The sequence below is a fragment of the Zymoseptoria tritici genome, chromosome 14, assembly GCF_000219625.1.
Source record: "Zymoseptoria tritici IPO323 chromosome 14, whole genome shotgun sequence".
In the NCBI taxonomy this organism is placed as follows: domain Eukaryota; kingdom Fungi; phylum Ascomycota; class Dothideomycetes; order Mycosphaerellales; family Mycosphaerellaceae; genus Zymoseptoria; species Zymoseptoria tritici.
The window spans coordinates 461,598-478,418 of record NC_018205.1 but is presented as its reverse complement, the minus strand read 5'-3'; the positions used below and the strand labels follow the sequence as shown (position 1 = coordinate 478,418).

Genomic DNA, 16,821 nt, shown 5'->3' with positions numbered 1-16,821 from the left:
TAGCCTATCTCGACTATTAACAATAGCTTTGCATCCCTACAAGTCTATTAACATCTACCCTAGACCTACTAATAAGGATACGAATCGATTACTAAGCCGGTCCAAGGTTATTATACCGATTTAAAGTACGACTAACTCTCGACATAATTGTAGGAACGAGCGCGAATAGGCGGAGCGAAAATGTAGGCTTTAAGACTAGCATACTAAGTAGCACGCGTATCCGCGCATACTACTACAAACATTTTCGAAACATTAAGACAAAGGAGAGGACGACGAACCGACCCTTTAGATAATTTCTTAATAGATTTAACTATATATATAGCTTAATACACAAAGATCTCTAGCGTTAGTTACCGAGAGATTTCCCTATACCCGGCTATTCGCTATAGCAGGATGTACGTTACCTCGAATCTTTCTTATCGATATGTCTTAGGGTTACCGGTCCTATCCTAGGTTATTTTGTATATTTTAAAGCAAGATAGCGGGCAGGATCGCTATAGGACTTAGGTCGCACCCGTCTAGCCAATTTTAGCCTACTATAGTTGCAGCGATCTATAGATCCTTTTGTCGATTTAATTATACTTATAATCTGCTAGTATGTGCCTTATAGGTCTTATCCTAGGACTGTATATAGTATGTCCGTATTAGGCCTAGGAATAAACAAGTTGTAGGGGTACAAAGCAAGAGAATAGTAATTGTAAGTTGCAGTAGAAGAAGGTCCCGGCTAAGAGTACGGCGCGGTATATCTTAGTCTAGGCAGCCGTTAACGGCAAGCGCCGTGCCGTGTACTAGGAACTAGCTCCCTGTTTAGACTAGCGACCACACTAGCGTGTAATTAAGGAGTAATTAGCGAGACGCTAGTAGTTCAGAACCGATTCTATAACGCGCCTATTAAGAGGCAGAGGGGGGTAGGTACCTACCTCTCTATCTACTACAGAATGCCAAGGAATAAAACTCTTCCTTGCCATAAACCCTATAAGTTGATTACAAGCCACCCATGTCATATGGTCGCAACAACCCGCGCAGCACTTTTCGCGTTCATTCGAACCTTCTGTACTACGCAAGGATATGATTGGCCCACATTCATGTCACGGCATATATCAACTGCAATGCGGGACCTATACAGATTCGAATCAAGGAGACAGTTCCGAGACGAGTGGAAAAGCTGCAGCTGACCGCCCTCGGCGCAGCGGCATTATCTGGACGCAAAGTAGGTAAGCACTCGGCTTCCACAGATGACAGCAGTGGGAGTATCGGCTGCAAGTGATGGAGAGTGCTGATGCTCTTCACAGTCGAAGTACACAGCTTGAGCTTGATCATTCCGCCTGGCGATAGAGCTAGCCGCGCTTTTTGCGCCATTCATCAGGATCATGAGCAAAGACATGGCAGTGTTAGCTGGTTGATTGCATGAAGAGTGCTTTTCTTTCGCAATTCTCCCTTTCTTCAATTTGTTGGCTAATTCATCGATCATGGGTCAGATTGTGCAAGTGAGTGCGTGCAAGCGGTGAGACCGGACTTTGGCTCTGCAAACGGTGCACGGAGTGAGACGGATCAGAAGGCTCAGCGTAGCTTGCATAATGCTCTGCAGGTTTTTACGCGCCTTGGCTCGTGTTTGGTCATGGCTCGCATAGAGCTAGAAGTGCATCATGTGTCTCGTTTGAGCCACGGCGCTACATCAAGCGTCGTGGACTCGAGTACCTCGCCACGCCCCACGCCATTCGAGTAGCGACTACTAGTCTTAGAGCCTGTTCGTTAAATTTTCAAACACGTATTGAGACGATTCAGTCAGTCGAATGATGTTTATCGAACGCTCGAATTTATCTTAGAATTGCCTAGAGGGTTGCCGGAGGGTTACCGGAGGGTGCTGTGGCTGGTATTATTCATCTGAGCGTTGTCGAACGCTCGAGATTTTCAACACAGTAACGAATCTGACAGCATCTCATGATTCGCAAATCTCAGTCAAATCTTGGTCCGGGTTTCCTATCTAGGTATCCCAGCAGCTATCTGAGGCTCGAATTCTGTCTGCTGCCTCGACCCTCGAGACAACTCATGTTCATATCATTCGGCAGCTACCGCTCAACTTCAGCCACCGTCATTCGTCTCATCCTGTCTGAGAGCCATATCACGACTACTTTGAGAGTCTCAATTATTCGCTGAAAAGTTTAACGAACAGGCTCTTAACTTGCAGACTTGGGGCTTCAGCAACTGCGCAACAGGACTCGGCACTACACTGATACCGTAGCTACCTGGCAGCACCACTGCTACTGCAACTACTACTATCATTTCTCGAAGTCCAGTCATATCATTTTGAGCTGCCTTGCTTCTCCCTACACACTAATACAGCAATGTCGCTAGTTGCTGCGGACTATGCACTACGCGAAGATATAATTCTGCTTGTTGGATTTGATCGAGTGCAGATTTCGGTTTGTCCTGACATCCTCTGCGCCATATCGAGACCTTTCAAGAAAATGTTAGGGCCCAACTTCCTAGAAGGACAAGAACAAGATGATCATGACAGCAAACAAGTCATGCTTCCTGACGATAAACCTGTAGCCATGGAGATGATGTGTAACATCATCCAACATCGCAATGGCAACCTTCCTCCACGTCCAACAGCGATGGAGATCTATGATCTCGCCATAGCAGCGGATAAATACGACTGCGTCATGGCGACAAGCTTGGCGGCTAGGGCATGGATGCAACTGGACTCTGTTTCGAACGCGCATGATCTTGGACTATTCATGCTTGCTGCATACATATATGCCTTTCCAGAGATCTTTTTCCAGGTGACGGCACGGCTCGTCCTCTCCTACAACGGCTCCTACCAGACGCTCGACAACATACCAGGTTTTATGGAGCATTTCGGCTGGGAGGTGATGCGTAAGTTCGCGTTACTGGAGGATTCAAGGAACAACAAGCTAATCATAAGTGCACAGTATGCCTGGAAGAGAAACGAAGTCTTGTCCGCTTCGAGTTCAACCAAATTCTGGCCCAAGCTACTTATCTCTTAGCATGCTCCCATGGTTGTGACTGGTCAGCTCAACAGGTGACGAAATATATCACGCTCTTGGAGAAATCAAGCCTCTTCCCTATCGACCCTTTAGAGAAGCTCTCAGATGGGATCGAAATAGCGAAACATCTGGCTATACCTGCGGCTACCATACGTTCAAACTGTCCACGGGCTCGGTGGCATAAAGACTTTGACCTAAGTACACGAAAGCACGAACTGAGCAAACTCTCGGCGATGAGTGGCTTATGCTATAAATGTCTCAGGTCAAGGACCGGAGGTCCTGGAGACCATTGCCAGATACACAGCTAAGCTAACGCAACGCGTTTCTACAGCGAACATGGACTCGGGATCTATAGACGAAGCATTATGCGAAGATTCGTACTGCCAAAAGCACCGAGGACATCTCGGTCTGCGTGCCACCGCAATGGATAATACCGTGCGTATGTAGTTCTCCATATACACCATTGTTGGGTTCGAGTCGCTTGGATCAAACGAGAGAAGGTCGGCGACGAGGAACACCTGTACGTGGTGCCGGCTACGAACCTGCGACGATACCGTCGTTGTAGAGCTAAGTTTCCTCCGGAGGATTGGAGAGGCCGTTAATCCCTCTTCCCTTACAACAACAACAATACGACCTAGAAGTACGCCTCCTATCGAAATACAAGCTACAACAGAACAACGGCACGATTCGAACGAATAGCCCTCTACGCTACGAACGAGAAGAAGAAGAAGAAGAAGTAGTCCACTCTGCCCTATACGCGCACCTCCTCGAAATCCGAACCGAAATCGCATGTCCCTTCTCTAGAGACTTCGTCGCCCTTAAAGGAAGCATACATGCACTTCAAAGAGCTAGAACTCGGTGGAATCTACAACTCTGCGATTAACCTACGTAGCTGTATACGTTTAGAAGCGGTATACAGTTCTACAAAGGCATATTAAGGATAAGAGGGGGCAGCGAGTTAGACAGCTGCTTTTGCACTGCTTTTGCACTACATTCTGCACTGCTTTTGCACTGCATTCTACGCTCCTTTTTTTCGAATTTGCAGCGTGCGTACGAAGCGGAAGGATCCGCTGAAAATTCTGCAAAAAGCTTGGCGCGAAAATTCTGCAGCCCCGGCTGCAGACAACGACACTCGTTTGATTTCCTTTGTCTTGCGCTGTTTTAAAGTCCTTCGGCAGATTCTGCTTGCAGGTCCTGCCTTAGGCACGGGGTTTCCCCTAAGGTTAAAGAATACCAAAAGAATTTGATTGTAAATAGATCTACTGCCTTGTTCGCAAGGCCGTCCTACATAGTCTTGGACTCCAAAAGGACGTAAATGGAACAAACAAACAAAAACAAACAAACAAACAAACAATCAAACGAGAGAAGTCGGAGGTATTTTCTTAATGTGGTCTGCTCTTGCAAGATGCTTCTGAAGTCGCAGATGTTAGAGACAACGATACATGAGGCCTTGAATTAGATTTGTCGTGGCCTCAAATGCGCAATCATCAACTAGTACCCGCTAGTTTAACGCCGCCTCTACGGACATTCTTCACTGCTTCATTAGCACGATGGTCAAGCTACTATAGTGAGAGTGAAATGATTTTATGAGGCATCTGTGCGCAAATTGGTTTCTAGCGCATTCAAATTGACGGAGCTTCAAATGGCCCACACCGCCAAAATCTGGAAATTTCGGAATTAGCCGAATTTCTTCAAATCCTCACTTCAGGACTTCACTGCGTCCTTTAAAGATTATCACGGACGCGAACGCACCACAAATAGGTGCGAGTGTGTCCATCTCAGTCTCAATTAAATGTTCAAAATCCTACCGACAGAAAACTATAAAAACTCGGTAGGAATAGTGTTGCTAGCTCGGCCAGCGCACGCATTATAAGTGAATGACGCCCTTTAACCATATTACGACCCTAACAATATAACAGCTTCATTCCTATTGTTAGCTCTTACTCGCAGTGCGCTCGTGCGGTGCTCGCGAGTAAATCGCGGGCTGAATGCACCGTTTGCTTGTTATTGTTAACATTTTAACCTTACGTCCTTTAAAAACTTCTCTCGAATCGGTCTCTTTAATCACTACTACTACTGTTACGCACGCGCTGCCCGCACGATTACGCTGCTTAATAGCACTTATTTAATCTTGTTATATTACTATTACGACCGCCGTCTCCGACCTTACTATCACCGCCGCCGAACTCCTTATCACCGCCGTCGTTACTACTACCATATCGGCCGCAGACTCGTAAGCGATCCCTTCCTTCTCCTTTACAACTTTAGACACATGCTAGTGCTAACACCCTTTTAGTCTTCTTACTGCTGTCGATTCTGAGATAAGCGATGCGTAGGTTCTTCTCCTGCCGTTCGCTATACATTCGTGGTGCTAATCGTTAATTTTAGTCCTCTACTACTACCTCCGCCCTTATTACTACTACGCGTGCCGCCTTCTCCTCTACCGGCCAAGCTCCGAGGGTAAGTTGTTAGGCCGTTCGCTACTTGTTTGTGTACTAATCGCTCGTAGACTCCGCTGCCCTCAACTCGTAGAGTACTACTATAGCTACTCCCCCCTTAAATAGAACGATCTTCTCTACACCGCGAGCGAGACCTACGATAGAGCCGCTTACCCTAGCTTGTTACGTTCGCAGCATGCTGTCTAGGAGGAGCTTGTAAATAAGGCTGCGTCGGCTGCACTGTATGTCCATCTTGCTGCTGTTTATGTGTTAAAGCTAACTTACGTAGTGCGAAACTTAGGAAGCATAATTCCGCTAGACGTATAGCCGAGACGAATAAAGGCATCAATGCTTCGCCAGCCTGCACTATATAAGTCTTGCTGTCCCGTTCGCTGCTCGTTCGCTGAATAATCGCTAATGTTTACTCTTAGCTATACTCGCGGTAGAAACCTCGGTTACGCCTACTACGTCTAGAGGGACGCGAGGAAAGAGGCTTGCGCCTATTGCCGCTTCAGCGGCAAGACCGTAAGTCGTTCGCAGTCTGATCGTAGTATGTTCGCACTTACTAACGTCCTTAAGGGCTGCGATATCCACTCGATAACCGCTCCTACCCCTCCCTCCCTCGAAGACCGCATAGCGGCAGCCGAAGTCTGCATAGCGGCATACGAAGACTGTATAGCGGCAGTCGACGGCTGCATAGCGGCATTAGATAAGCGTGCTACTGCCGCCGAGCAGACTGCTACTACGCTCTAGTCTAAACTCGAAGCCGTCGAGAGGATGGCTAATAAGGGCGATTCGAACATGCAGAAGGTATTCAAATCCCTTACGGCGTTTAAGAAGGAGACGCGCGAGACGCTTACGCTGTATAAGAAATGGCTGTTGTAGACTGCCTGCGTAGCGGACGATCTTAAGCGCTGGACCTTTACGTTAGTCTTTAGCTAGAACTATCCGGATTAACTACCTTAAGAAACAGACCTAAGTAAGCTCGCCGCCTCCGGCAAAGAGCCTGTTCTACTTATTCGCGGACCGCTGTATAAGGGCGTGACTAACCCTATTAAACACATAGAGGAGGAGCGGCTAGAGAAGCAGAAGCAGCAGTAGTAGATAGCGACAGCAGTAGTAGACAGCAGTAGCAGTAGTAGATAGCAGTAGCAGCAATAAGAGAAGCCTTTACGTGTATTCGTGCCTCGTTCGCTGTGAATTCGTACATTAAGACTCTCTAAATAATGCATTGTTAGACTCCTTAGTCCGTATTATATATATATACAGGGCCTTTAAACATGCTCGCCGCGCTGCTGGCGATATCGATTCAGCGCTGCTATTAAGTCTGTAACAAAGCCATTATCTCGAGGGCCTAGAAACTGCTCTAGCATATTATTATCAAACTCCTCCTTATCGCCTTGCTCTATCGTGTTAACGCCGGTAGGCTCCTCGTAACCTTCTAGCTCTAGGCCGTCGAACACTCGCTTATTGGCCTCTCGATATATAAAGTCGTTATTTAGATCAGGCCTCTAGTGCTCGGAAGCATATAGCTTTAGGCATTCGGCTAAGGCATCGTTACTATGCACGCGAAACAGCTTACGAATAGTACTCCGGAGAGTTATGTATGCCTACGGATAGATGCGAAACTTCTCTCGGTCTGTAGCTTTGCTAGAAACCGGCACTGCAAAGCCCTGCCCTTATAAAACCTACTCGCACTACTCTATTGTCGCTACTAGAAGGTGCTTATTAAGCGCAAAACCTATGTTAATATTGTTAGTGTTAGGCTCGGAGTATAAGCTAGGACAGTAAATAAGCAGGAGGTGCGAATAGGGTACGAACGAGCAACGAACGTCCTCGCCGAGTACCCTTAGGCCCGCTCCTTGCTCCTAGTCTGTCTAGCTTAGGGAGGTTCTCGTTGTTAATAGCGGATGTAGAGCAAACGGCGAGGTAGAACAATAAGCGAACATCGTACGAACGCACTACGAACGCACCTTTAAGGTCCCTCTTTATTAGCTCTAGAAGTTCTCCTAGAACGTAAACGCCTATCTGCTCGGTATTAAACAACCTTAGGTTAAAGTATATAGAATGCGGCATACTACTAACGACCTATAGACGTTTCTTATCTAACCGGATGTGATAAGTGTTCCAGAAGTGCACAAAGTCAAGGACGGTAGACCTTATTATTAGCATATATACGAACAGTATAGCAATCCGGTCGTATTTGTTCTTCTTTAAGTAAAGCCCTTGCAGGTGTAGCTCTATAAAGAACTAACGCTAACGAGCAGTACTAGCGGTCTGCTAACGCTACTAGCTCTCGATGCGTTAGTTTATCTTGCTAGTGCCGTACCGGAAGTACTTATCGAAGGTAAGCGGCTAGGGCTCTAGTGTTAGTTCGTTGCTCACTCGCGGTCTGCTCGGTAGACGTCTACCTACCTCGGGTCCGTCGTAGAGTTGCCGCCGGAGGGAGAGGTAAGCATCGGCTATATAACAAGTCTCGCTACCGCAATCGCTTTGGAGCATATAAGGGCTCGAAGTTGTTAGCTCGCTAACCACGGCGCTTTATTCGAGAACTAATCGCATACATTACCTTCCCCTCGTTAGCCGTTTTAACGTACTGCTTCTACACCGACACCTAGGTCCTTCTAGTAATCCTAATGTAGATCTAAGTAATGTAACAGGCAAATATATCTGTGCAGCTATATATCTAGAAGCCGAAGTACTCTATCTTGTAGTAGGCGTCTATCGACTAAGCATAATTCGGTCCTAGAAGGATTACAGCTCTACGGTGCTGCTTTGCAGTATATGTTCGCTAGTAAACGGCGTCTAGATTTAGCTCCCTTAGGATGTTATACACTCTCTTCTGGCCGACGATAGTCCATTTGTTCCTTATATGCTCGTATAGTAGTCGTCGACCAAAACCCTCGATATCGCCATTATCTAGCTCCTCGCGAAGGACCGTACGAATTACCTCTTTAGCAGCTTCGCGGTTAACCGCGGCAACCTTCTTTAATAGGCCTATCTTCTTACAGATCTTCTTTACACGTTTCGGCCTAATAACGAATCTATTGTCTTCTAGGAGATAAGAGGTATGTTCGTCGCTATACCGAAGAACGTAAAACGTATAAGCGATCTAATATCGTAGCATAACTATATCCTTTACCGCTAGACGTTTAGATAGATGCTTAACTCCCTACTCCTTCAGCTTCCTTTAGAATATCCGCTTAGGCATGTCGATGTTATGTAGACTAAACAGATCTCTACGAACCGTTGCCTATAAGGAGCCGTCGGCGATGCGTACTATAATCTATTCGCGGAAGTCTTCTACCTCTGCTACTCTTGCTAATAGGGCCTAGTAGTCTATAGCGCGAGCGTAGCAACCTAGATCGTGTGCAGAAGAGACGTTAAGGGAGGTGTTAAGTACGATAGAAGCAAGGTAAGCGCTTTGCTACCGCTATAGAAAAGAAACGGGCCTAATACAAAGAACCGGACTAAGGAGTCTAACAAGGAGTCTATAAGGGATCGATAGTAGATTCGATTGGGAATACGTAACCGCGAACGCTAGTCGAGTAGCCGCGAGCGGGGCAGGGGTCCCCCATCGATCTAATCCTACGATCCTCGATCGACTCGCCGGATGTGTTTGCTAACTAAGCTGTTAGGCTCCGGTAGATTCGGTTTAATCGAAGGCAATGTGTAATAGCTGCAGTCGGCATCGAGTTTGGCGACTCTAGGCGGCAGAGAGGCAGTCTCCTTATATAGCCCGGCGATCGTAGTCATTCGCGGCTATTCGACAAGCGTTCGCCCCGCCTAATTAGGCTATAACAGTTTGTTATTAAGGTTTATAGGGCGACCGGAACTAATAGCAGAGCCGGCAATCCCCTCGTGTCCCGCGCAGACCCTACGTTCGCAGCTATTCGTTAAGCGTTCGAGACCCTCCCCTAGGCATAAGGAGTCTTACCGCCTCTAGACTCGTACCGAGGGATGTTATATGCTCTTATTCTGCACATATTCCTTATCCCCTTGCTAACTCCTTTGCCTTACGACCTCCATATTTGCTACGGTCTCTTATACTATAGCAGTACGTAAAGAACGCCGCCTATAGGGCACTAATTGCACCGTTGTCGGACGGCCGTATACATAGTAGCAACTCGACGAGGACGACTTCTGCGAGGATTGCAACCGGCCGAATCTAAGACGTTCCCTACTACTACCTCCGAACGCCGCTGCGAGTAGCAGCTACACCTCCTTTACATCTTTGCCAAACGAATCCGAGGGGTATAGACAGACGAGCACCTTTAGAACCTAACTACGACCGCAATAATACAGTTTCGCCGGGTTCCCTATGCAGGCTAGCAGTGCCGGCGCCGTAGCGATCTTAGCACGGTAACTAAGAGCTTCCGACGACCTAGGAACTCTAGCATTACTATCGCCGTTACTACGCAAGCCGCTAGGTAGTCGCAGAGGGAAGGCTCTAGTGCCGAGGAGTGTCCTGCCCGAGTTCTTCTACGTCCGCGTTATCGTCTACGAGCTTTGGCACTATGTATCTAAGAAGTCGTTAACTAAGATGCATACTCTACTCGAATGCGTATATAATAGGGCTAACAGTTTTACCTAACAAATGCTAGACGATTATATAAATCTAGCAGACTTCCTCGGATTCCTACTTTCTCGCACGACACGGAGCGACATTCGGCTACTAAGTCTTCGAGAGGGCTTCTTCGAATATAGCGCCGTTACCGGCATTGCTATCGACGACGGCCTCGCGGATATATTAAAGCAAGCGATTTTAACTAGCGATGCGGCTACTAACCTATAGCCGTTCGATGTTGCGATATATAGCAAAGGCAAACTGTAGAAGTAAGTCTATACTATTACTATCCTCTTACATATGCATATAGACAGGATGAAGAAGTATACGCATATAGAGGTTAATGCTAAAGTCAAAAAGAATCTGCAAATGATAGCCGTTCGTAGGGAGATAGCAGCTCGAGACAAGGCGAGGGCGGAGAATAGGGAGTATAACGAGGGAGAGGGTGTTAATCCTGCCCTTATTATAGAGATCGCCGGCTAAGTTACGGATCACTAGGCGAAGATGGTAGAAATCTAGAGAAGAGAGAAGCGCGCCGTCCGTGTTAGAAGCACCTCGAGAGGGAGTGTAGGCTTGCACCGAAAACAAATGGTTGTAGAATGTAACGAGTCGATTCGATAAGGAAGGGAATGGACAAGAGCGTCCCCCGAGGCTATGTACCCGCCCTTCGTGTTGCCAAATGCGTCCCTCCGCCTAGACCTAGCACCGGTCGCAGTCCGACGTCCGCTCGGGGGCTATCGTGCGCCCGTAAGGTTCGTCCCTCTACAGGATGTCCTAGTCTAGGCCAGATAAGATGGCACCGGTAATCTGTAGTGCCAGGATGGTCCAGGTTGGGACAGGTAGGGGGCGTTATCGTGAGGGTGTCCTTACATTGCCCCCCTCCCCTCTCTGCAACTAACCTTAGTTGCGGTAGAAAATTCACAAGCTGTTAGCTGCCAGATGTCCTAATCTGGAAGGATTTGCGGGTCCGTAGCGTCGCCATATTAATTTAATTCTTCTTCCAAACTTTCTCTCTTCTTTACTAACTACCAAAAAGTAAGTAATCTGGGGTGGTGCTAGTATAGTCCAGTTTGGGTCTAGCAAGGCTAACATTGGCGCAGACACACTATGTCTTCCGCCGCCGCGGCCCTCGTGCGCAACGATTACGCCAAAAAGGTCCGCAACGGGGCTTTTAACTATAATCCGTGCTTTAATTGCATCAAAGACGTTAAGCTGAACAAAGACTTAACTAAACTATGCCAGTTAGGGCCAGAGAAACCTATTAAGGGCATTACTGCTAAATGCGCCGGCTATCTAGACGACAGAAATGCCGATTGCTTCTAGGTAGGATATTTCTAGACTGTTCTGGAGTCTTCTAGATCTAGGCTGACCCTAAATAGCTCCCTCCGGCCCGTAAGGGCGAGTAGGACACTATTAATGCCCAGATTTAAGCAGAGTACGCTAATCCAGTGGTAAACGCGGACAACAGGAAGAAGTTAAGGAGCAAGGTGCTCCTGTTTGCTAGTTCGATTAAGTTGTATGTGCCTTTCTGGCTTATTTTAGGCTAGTATGCTAACAGTTGGCGCCTTAGGGAGCTAGGAAACAGCGTTCGCGGCCCGGAGGGTCTTACTTTGCACCAGGGTACCCGCGAGTAGGACACGACGGGTTAAAAGGTCAAGAAGCGGGACAGGTCGGCCGCTACTTATATAGAGAAGGCCGTAAGTGTACCGTTCTAGCGCATTTTGGGCTATGCTAACGCTAGGATGTAGGAGCAGGCTGCTGCCGGGACCCCGAGGGCTAAGAGAAGCCGCCTAATTAATCTAAAGGGCGCTATTACGGTCTAGTTGTTAACAGACAAGCTTAACAAGTACAAGACTGCCTTGCATCGCAATAGCAAGGCCCTAGAGAGGTTTAATTCGTACGCTAGGGGTACGGGAAAGACTAACAGGGAGGCGTTGAAGGCTTTAGTAAGCACCACGGCCGCTTAGGAGCGTAGAGAGGACGCTTCGGACGAGGATAGCGATAATTAAGCCGGTTTGGTCCAGTTAGCTCTAGCAGTATGCAGGGTATAACAGATAACGCTATTACGCAGAGTGATAGGGCCCTTTTGAGTTATAATAGCGCAGAATAGCTTGACGTGGACCAGAATAGTCCAGAATGGAAAGCCTTGACACCCAAATGAAATCCCTAGAATTATTAAAAATGTTAAAGTCCAATGTTATAAAGCAAAAAAGGATTGAAAAATTAACCAAGGGGGTTAGCGTTTTTTCTAGAATTTACCGCGCGCAGTCGGTCCTTTCTAGCCTATTCTACGCCGGTAGGCCTGCATTGCTGCCGGGCTAATGTTAACTGCTACTTCCCAGGAGTTCTCGGACTAGTCGTAGTCTTTCTACTTAATAAGGTACTCCCGATTGTTTAGTTTGTCTACACGTTTAGCCAGAATAGCCTCGACTTCGTATTTATTGTCCTCTCCTGCGTCGTATCGCATCATCCTGTCCTATTTGCGACCAAACTAGTCCGGGATAGATAGTTCTAGCAGAGAAACATGGAAGGTTAGGTAGATCTTTAGTAAGTCTGGTAGATCGAGCGTATATGCGACGCGGTTAATGACCGCTTTTACCTTATAAGGCCCAATGTATTTGTAATCGAGCTTCGCCGAAGGTCTTAATAACCTAATGTTGCGTATGTTAAGGTAGACTTCGTCTCCGACGTTAAAGGAGATGTCCTTCCTATGCTCGTTCGCCCACTTAGCCATTTGCTTCTTTGTTTTAGCTAGTCTGACCCGCAGTTTCTTCTAGTTGGAGATAACGCGGTCGGCAAGTTGTACAGCGAACGGGGCTTCTCGTCCATTCTGGCGTAGTCTAGGCTAGTAGCACCGCCGAGGGTCCCGTGTCGTGTACGCCTAGAATGGCGTGACCCCTATTGCGGAGTGTACGCTGTTATTATACGAGAATTCCGTAGTAGAGAGTAGGGAGGCCTAGTTGTCCTGTTTATAGTTGTAGTATGTACGAAGATACTGCTCTAGCGTCTGGTTTTGGCGCTCTATTTGCCCGTCTATTTAAGGGTAGAACGCTATACTCAGCTTCCGGCGTATGCTAAGGCAGAAACAGAACGTGCTCTAGAATTTTAAGGTTAGGATAGGTCCTCGATCCGACGTAATCGTAGCCGGTGCGCTATAGAGTCGTACGACTTCCCTTATAAACACCTCTACGAGCTCTGCTGCGGTAATCGTCTTCTTACATAGCGCATAATAGACCATTTTGGTGCATCTGTCTACGATTACCAGGATTAAGTTGTAAGCCTGGCCTAGAAGCATGCTAGGTAGCAGGTCCGTTATGAAGTCTAGCGTCACATCCTCCTATAGTGTGAGCGATAGTAGCTCTGCGTACAGCAATCCGTAAGGTTTGTGCCGCCGTGGCTTTGCCCTACTACACGCTTAACACGTTCGTATGTAGTCCTTAACGTATTTCCTCATTTTGGGCCAGTAGAAACTCCTTTGTAGAAGTTCGAGCGTTCGAGAGAAGCCGAAGTGCCCTGCTATAGGATCGTCGTAGTATTCCTAAAGCAGTTGGAGTCTTATGCTTCCTTTAGGTACGTAGGCCTTGCCGTCTATATACGCGACTCTATCCTCGTTAGTCTATCGATCTGCCTAGAAAGCAGGTTCCGCTTAGTCCTTCTCCTCGTTAATCCTGTTAAAGGTCGGATCTTTTAAGAGGGCGCATTTCAGGCGCGTTTTTAGGTCTGGGGCGTCCTCTACTACCCCTACGTGCCTTACTAGTCTATTATAGTCTAGATGCGGTTGGAATGCCGTCTAGAGGAGCCGCAAGCTTATAGACGACTCTTCGTCTGTAGCCTACCGTCCAGAGTAGTCCTTGTCCGTAAGGTCGGGCCTTCTACTTAGTACATCCGCCGCCCTATTAGCCTTGCCGGGTCTGTAAATAGTCCTAAAGTCGATCTGCGATAACTACTCGGCCTATCTAACCTACCGCCTAGACAAGGTCTTAGTCGTTATAAGAGTTTGCAGGTTTGCATAATCCGTTAGTAGTTCGACCTAGTGTCGAGCCCCCTCCAGGTATTGTCTAAAGTACTTAAAGGAGTCCACGACTACTAACAGCTTAGCGTCTTCCGTAACGTAGTTCCGTTCTGCCGCGATCATCTTTCGTAAGAAGTATAATACAGGGAACTACTACGTCTTGCCGTAGTCTTCGTATAGTTAGCTCAGGATGCCCGAGATCGCCTCGCCTAAGGCGTCGGTTTCTACCCTACAGGGCAGTTCTAGGTTAAAATGGCGCAGGATAGGAGCTTCCGAGAACCTTTTCCGCAACTCGTCGAAGGAAAGCACAGCTTGCTCGTCGAGCTCTAAGTATGCTCGTTCCTTCTTACGTTAGTTTACTGCCTTTTTCCCCTCCGTGTAGCGGTTAAGTGCCGCAGCGAGGCGTAAGAAGCCCTTAATAAAGCGCCTATAGTAGTTCGCGAAGCCGATAAAGACCCTAATGTTATGTATTAACCAGGGAAGTGGCCACTCCTGGACCGATCTGACCCGTTCTGGGTCGATCTCTAGCCTATCACGTGTAATAACGTACCCGAGGTAGTCGACGCGGTCCTTGTGGAAATCGCACTTAGACAGGTTAGCGTACAACTTGTGTTTCCGGAGGCGCTCTAGCACCTCCCGGACGTAGCCCTCGTGCTCCTCTACCGTTTTGGAGTATATAAGGATGTCGTCGAGGTAAACGACGCAGAACACGTCGATTAGCCCTACTAACACGCTGTTAATGAAGTTTTGGAACACCGCGGGGGCATTATAGAGCCCAAAGGGCATTACGGTGTATTCGAAATGGCCGTATCTGGTCCGGAAGGCTGTCTTCTACTCGTCGCCTTCCCGGATACGGACACGGTAGTACGCGTAGCGGAGGTCTATCTTCGTAAAGTACCTGGCGCTAGCCAGCTAGTCTATTAACTCGGAAATCAAGGGAAGACCCCCCCTATTCTTTACCGTAACTGCATTTAGGCCGCGGTAGTCGACATAGAGGCGGAGTGTGTTGTCCTTTTTCCTTACGAAGAGGATTGGCGCGCCCGCCGAGGACGTCGAGCGGCGAATAAAGCCACTTTTTAGATGTTTAGGGAGCTGCTTGCGCATCGCATCTATCTCTGCCTCCGACAGAGCGTACATAGGGCTAAATAGGACCCTTGCTCCTTTAACTAGGTCGATCCTGAGATCGTGCGGTCTATACGGTGCTAACTCGCTAGCCAACTCCTCCGAAAAGACGTCGGAGAAGTTAGAATACGCCGTTAGGACGCTATTCTGGTCTAGTTCGAATCTATCCTCGACCTCTTAGATCGACATAACGTAAAGAGCTGCCTCGACTTTACCGAGACACTCCCGGTAGAACCTGTCCAGGGACACTACCGCCATTGCTTAACGCTTTCGAGGTTTCTGCCTCTAGAAGACCTCCTTTAGAGCGAAGTTAACACCCGGGTTGTACTTCTCGAGCTAGGGCATGCCGAGCACGACTTCGAAACTGTGGATACGTCCCACCTTAAACGTGTCCACGCACCCCTGCGCCTTGCTAGAGGTGTCTATAGCCTTGTAGGAGTTTCTCGTTTCTCTAAAGACCTACAGGCTCTGGCTATTTAGAGTTAGGTACTTTGTCTAGGTAGATAGCTCGGAAACCGTCCACCCTATTTCCTTTGCTAGCATAGAGTCGCAGAAGTTGTCTTGGGCGCCGCTATCAATTAGGCCCCGGACCTTTCTGGACTCCCCTAGGCCGTTTAGCGTCAACTCGACGCTAATTAGGCGCCCTTGCTAGGCGCGGCGCTTTCCTAGCTTAGCCGAGCGCCGCTAATCCTCATTGTAGAGGACTTAGCCCACCTAAGCAACAGCATCTACTTAGGGGGCGTCTCTTTCCCCGAATCCTTCTACAGGTGCTAGTTAGTGCAGTCGCGGCGGATATACCCGACCTGTTAGCATCCGTAGTACGTAGCCTTAGAGGGGGCCTTCGGGTTCTGTTCGCTATCGCTAGTCCTTGCCTTCTTGCCATCCGGAGCAGCAGAGCCGTCGCTAGGGCGCTTCTTCGCCTACTTAGCGGACCTTTTAGCAGCCTGCCTCTTACGAGCCTCCTATTTGGAGCCCTCGTTGGCACGGTAGGCCTTTTTGGCCCTCTCCTCGGCGTCTACTAGGTTTAGTAGGGCGGTAGGGTAGTTCGAGAGGCGGTTGCGAAGGGTCTATAGAAGGGCGCTGTAGAACCTAAGGATCTTCTTGCTATCGTCCCTTTTATCGAGCTCCTTCTAGAGTGTCTTTAGCTCCTCGAGGAGTTCTTCCGGCGTGCGGTCACCTAGGGTAACCTTTTTCAGCTTCTCGTAGGCCTTCTCGCGCCGTTCGGTCTCTGTGCCTATCGAGTTAAGCATAACCTCCTTTATTATAGACTAGGTTGGCTTAGACTAGTCGTTAAGGCTGTCGACGTAGCGTTCCTAGTAGTCTTGCTAGAGCTTTCCTATATAGTCGGCAGCAAAGTCGACCTTGCGGTCTTCGCGTTCGGCGAATCCTTCGTATCGTCTAAAGGCTCTTTCGAGGGCTCGGACCTAGTCGTCGTAGCTCGTACGCGACTTGCCCTCGAAGACTAGTAGCTCCTTTAACTTGGGGAGGTTATCCCTCGTTTTAGTGTGCTAGTTAGGTTCGGAGAAAAGGTAGCGGAGGGTAGCCGTCCTTAGGTTCCCTTCTAGCGTAGGATGGTCTAGTTCGGCACAGAGTTCCTTAATCTTCTGCTAAAGGGTTAAGAACTCGAAGGTAGCGCGGGCGACTTCGTTGTCGTGCTCCCGGGTGGCCCTT

The 16,821-nt window shown here is 48.2% G+C and overlaps 1 protein-coding gene across 1 annotated transcript; it reads left to right on the top strand.

Annotated features, from left to right (window-relative positions):
- Window positions 1-2,519: 2,519 nt before the first annotated feature.
- On the top strand, window positions 2,520-2,825 carry MYCGRDRAFT_18496 (uncharacterized protein; the record flags this gene model as incomplete). The annotated part of the gene is made up of 1 exon (XM_003847416.1): window positions 2,520-2,825. A coding segment is annotated over one exon (306 nt), but the record flags the coding sequence as incomplete, so codon positions are not given.
- Window positions 2,826-16,821: the final 13,996 nt, after the last annotated feature.